This window comes from Limulus polyphemus, unplaced genomic scaffold, assembly GCF_000517525.1.
Source record: "Limulus polyphemus unplaced genomic scaffold, Limulus_polyphemus-2.1.2 Scaffold3437, whole genome shotgun sequence".
Classification (NCBI taxonomy): Eukaryota; Metazoa; Arthropoda; class Merostomata; order Xiphosura; family Limulidae; genus Limulus; species Limulus polyphemus.
In genome coordinates, this window is record NW_013669047.1 from 25,041 (window position 1) to 29,718 (window position 4,678).

The 4,678-nt window shown below is 32.8% G+C and overlaps 1 protein-coding gene across 4 annotated transcripts in view; it reads left to right on the forward strand.

The window, feature by feature from the left end:
- The window catches only part of LOC106469346, a 58,059-nt gene that overhangs the window by 24,274 nt on the left and 29,107 nt on the right, over positions 1-4,678 (forward strand). The window contains exon 1 of one of the 4 annotated variants that reach the window (XM_022397846.1): positions 3,794-3,916. The exons of the other annotated variants lie outside the window; for them this stretch is intronic. Within the exon in view, the coding sequence (XP_022253554.1) occupies positions 3,907-3,916 (10 nt within the window). The 5' untranslated portion in view covers positions 3,794-3,906. Of the gene's footprint in view, positions 1-3,793; positions 3,917-4,678 lie in introns of those variants that run through there. 4 annotated transcript variants of the gene reach the window in all.

The following is a 4,678-nucleotide window of genomic DNA, read 5'->3' on the forward strand; positions in this document are numbered from 1 at the left end:
TGTATTATTTAGTATATCGCATATCATTATTTTTTATTATTACACGTTTATTCTAAATATTACAATTATACATCTATCATAAGACATTAGTATTAGGCCTATTTACATTTTTAAACATTCTTAATCAAGTCTGTTAGGGATTTTCAAGAATTAGAATATAGTATAATAATAATATTTCAATCACACTATATTTGTCATATTCGTTGCCGATGACGCGTTTCATTCAATCCAGAGCTCATTACGTCTGCTGTGATAAACCAAATACAGCAGTGATCGGAACACTTTATATTAGTCATTTGATACAATAACAATTGTTACCGTGTGTACGACTTTTACAAGCTAGCATAAAATGATTACAATTATACTTGTCATAAGACATTACTATTAAGCCTGTGTTTTGCGTTGTTAGCTTAATATGTGTATTAAAACTAACCTAACTCTTTTACAATTTGCCGAACCTTGTGAGGTACTGGAATTATGGCCGAAAATATTAACAGTGATGGTACCTAATTAATGAAATAATGCAATCTAATCTTTATAAAATGAAACAAAATAAACTTAAATTTAATTAGCTGTACTGATTGCCATGTTGATTTTTAGTTTGTCTCTAAGTACATAATATGCTCTGATCGGAATTTAATACTGATCTTTTTTTAAACTTTGAACCACCAGAAATTAATCTTATTGGTTCTTTAACGTTTATATATTACAAATTACTTGACGGTTCATTTAACAAATATGCACTAAGTTCTTGCCCTGTGGATGCCTTTGACTGATGACCTGTGTAATCCCAGAAACGGTTCACTAAGTTTAACATTTCCATAATTCGAGTTAATTGATTATTTTTTTTCAACTTCATTAATGTACAGGTTGCATACACACCATCATAAATAAAAACCGGTTATGTTTTTACATTTGGATATTTCTTCCAACGTCGAAACCACTTATTTCTAATTTGTTATTTTGTGATATCTTCTCAGTTATATTTTGATGTTGATCTATAATTACAGTTTGTGATAAGCTTGTTGCTGCAACACAGTTCGAAATGAATATTTTTCCAGATCGAACACACGTGAGAAGTACGCAAACTCTTTTTCCCACCCCTCCCAACTAAGTGTATTCGTCCTAGTGACGTCTTTTGGTCCGGTTTATTGTGACCTCAGTTTTGGTAGGGAGAAAAAGTCTGCATGTCATCCTTCTTTTAAATCATTTCCAACTCACGGTAGTGTAGAGATTGATCAAACTTTACTCTCTCCCGTTTAGAATCAGTAGTAGTAGTAAAGAAGGCCACTAATTTTCGTAATTGTGCGTTTTTACACACTAAATTGCGCCCCATTAAATAATTTCAATAAAATATTTTATTTCCTGCCTCTCCTAGCTCCAGGCCAATACTTTATAATATTATATTTAAGTTTGATGTATAATGTTGCTGCATCGATATAAATGATATATACTGAAATTATATGGATCCCACCCAGACGACCCGCACCACAGTTTCGAAACTTCTAGATCCACTACTGGAGGAGGAGACGCATTTTTGGTTTCTGTTAAAGTAAATATGAATTCTTGAAAGAGAACATGTTTCACACATTTTCTGAGTATATTTGTAATAGAATGTAACATGTCCTGATGATTTTTTATTATTTATTTTTTTAAACTAAGACCTCAGTAAGAGGGTTTAAATTGAGTATGTGTGTTTGATACTGTTAGAACTGTTACAAAAATGCACGCACTTTATATTAGTGGGGAGAAAATTTTTCATTGATCTACATTTATGGTTAATTAAGGTTAAGATATATATTTAGAATTATTTTAAAAAAGTATATTTGACAAATTCGTGTAAGATCCTGTGTGATGGGATATGTAGTCTGAGAAAAGTGTTTTCGTTGTTTTTAATGTGGCGTGTTGTAATTGAAGACATTTTTCGAATTATTAGACCTCCCAGTGGTTTTATGGTAAGCTTCTGGGACCTATAATGCTAAAATCTAGTGCTCTATCCCCGCGGTGGACACAGCGAATATAGCCTTGCACTAAAATAGAGTGGAATTATTATAAAGTAACATTTGTTGACAAAGTGTATTGTTGTAAAATAATTAAACGATATGTCTTTGTTGGATATACAAGACTGTTTAGTTTTTTAGTTATTATTTAGTTTATTTGGTGATTTAATATTTAATGATTATTTAATTTTCATAACAAGAGAGTTAAATGTAATTATTTTAAAGGCAATAGCTATGAGAAGTTTGGTTGGATAACTCCTAAGAGTCGCATGCTGTTTCTGTGTGATTCAATTGTTGTAGTATTGTTGACGCTAAGTTACTCGAATCTTCCATTATTTTCTGGTTATTTTAAGTGAGTATTGTTACGTTATAGCATCCATCGCTCGCATAGTTTATAGAAAGTTCGAGGCCTCAGTGAGTAGTATATAAAAATATGAGAACAAGTGAGCCCAATTCAAGTTCAGTCATAAAACAAAATTAGAAAACGTGACGTTAGCCAGCGTGTAAGTGATTAGCCATAACGGAGGGTTATAATTTAAAGTGAGTTTCACAATTTAATAGAGATAAGGAGAACAATTTGACTTGTCAAAAGGTGTTATAAAGTAATTGAACCCGTCTGTGTGGACTTTGACGAAAGGAGACACATATTTAAAGTTCTGGATACAACTTTGGTAACCCACGGGGAATTTTTCGAAGATTGTATAGTAAGAAACAGAATAGAGAAAAATAATTCGTCTTGTCAATTGAATTCTAAAGTCATTGAATCAACCTGTGTGGACTTTTGACAAGGAAAGAGAATTATGTAGAGTTTTAGATACAACTGTAATATCCTATAGTGTAAAGATTTTCTCTACATACGTGTGACTTGTTTTGAATATATCAGTTTAAACAAGTGGATTGTGTGCTGTCCGTTTATTGTTCGAATTTATCGCCAACAAATCACAGACACCTACTATATAAGAATCCCAGCCCACACACATACATAAAACCTGACAGTCCTGTGATGGTTTTTTGGTGTAAATGACAAGTGTACCTTATCTGTATCAGCCTGGTTATCGTTTCCTTTTCTGACAACCTCTTGCCCCCACCTGTAAAATAATGAACACAACTCTTTATTTATTCAGTCAACATGTGTACATGAATTTTTCATTCAATTCACAATCTCACACTACTTTACTCCCATTGGAAAAGTTTCTGCTGACGTGCATGCGGACGTAATTAAGTACTTTCGAATGGTCATAATTATAGAAAATAACGTCAAACGTTTTAAAAATAAAGTTACGATCGATGCTATAGATCACGTGTAGATATTATGAAACTACCCTCGTCTTGAATTCGTTTATAAGGGGATCTGGTTTCAGGTCAGAATTGTTGACAGGGTACGTTTTATGACTGTATTTGTCGTGTACTGATCAAGTTACAGCCAGTGAGTTAAGACTAAGCCCTCAAAATATATGTTGCGTCAAATCATCTTCAATTGTTACTGGATTACTCCTTTTTTCCCGTCAAGGTTCTGATTGCATGTCATTTTGAACACCATTAACTATGTGTATACTGGACACAGGCACGACGTTTGTTATATGATACATGTTTGATTATCATCTCTATCAGAAGTGTTTAATTCCGAAGTTGAGTTTATTTGTAAATAACAGAGGAAAGAAAACTTATTCACCTGTTGTTGTTTTTCTTTTCATGTTTTGAATTCGTTATTTGTGTTAGAAAATAACAGAAAAAATGTTTTATTGGAAGAAGTGCTACGTATTCTAGAAAGCATGACGTACTTCATCATAAATACATCTATGTACATTATAGTAATTTAAATTGGCTGGTATGACAGGAGACTTAGAAGATTATAGAAGATCAAGAAAGTTGGTGATACAAGAAATTATGACGTTAAAAAGGATGTATGAGAAAAGGTTGGGTGAGAATGTAAAAATTAACAGTAAGGATCACTTTAAATACATTAAGGGTAAACAAAATGTTAGGGTGAGGGATGATAAAGGAAGGCTGGTATCTAATGATTATGAGATGGTTGGGTTATTAAATTTTGTTTTTTTGTTCGGTTTTTACTAATGAAGATGTAAGCAGTATTTCGCATCTTGAACAGTTGATGGAAACAAGGTCGAACAAAATGACTGCATTAATTCTGAGCTTGTTAAGAAAAATTGGGAAGTTTAAAGAATGATAATTCTCCTGGTCGAGATATTTCCCCAAGGGTTTTGAAGGAGGTTGAAGATTGGATATGTGAGCCATTTGCTACTATTTTTTGTCAGTCCTTTAACAGTGGGCAGGTACCAGAGGATTGGAAGCTAGCTAACGTAACTCCTCTTTTCAAGGGAGGTGATAAAAATTGTCCCAGTAATTATAGACCAATTAGTCCTACATAAGTTGTTGGAAAAGTTTTTTGGAAGGTCTGATAAAAGATGCTTTGCAAGGTCAATTAATAAAGTTTAGAATTTTATTGGATAGTCAACATGCTTTCACTAAGGGAAAATCTTGTGTTACAAATTATTTGACACTGTCTGAAAAGGTTACTGCTTATGTAGATTTGGTGTATGTGGATTTTCAGAAAGCATTTGACAAGGTGCCACAGAAAAGGCTTGTAAAAAATATCTCTATAGGTATGAGGGATAACTTAGCAAATTGGATAGAAGAGTGTCTGGATGGAAGAAAGCAGA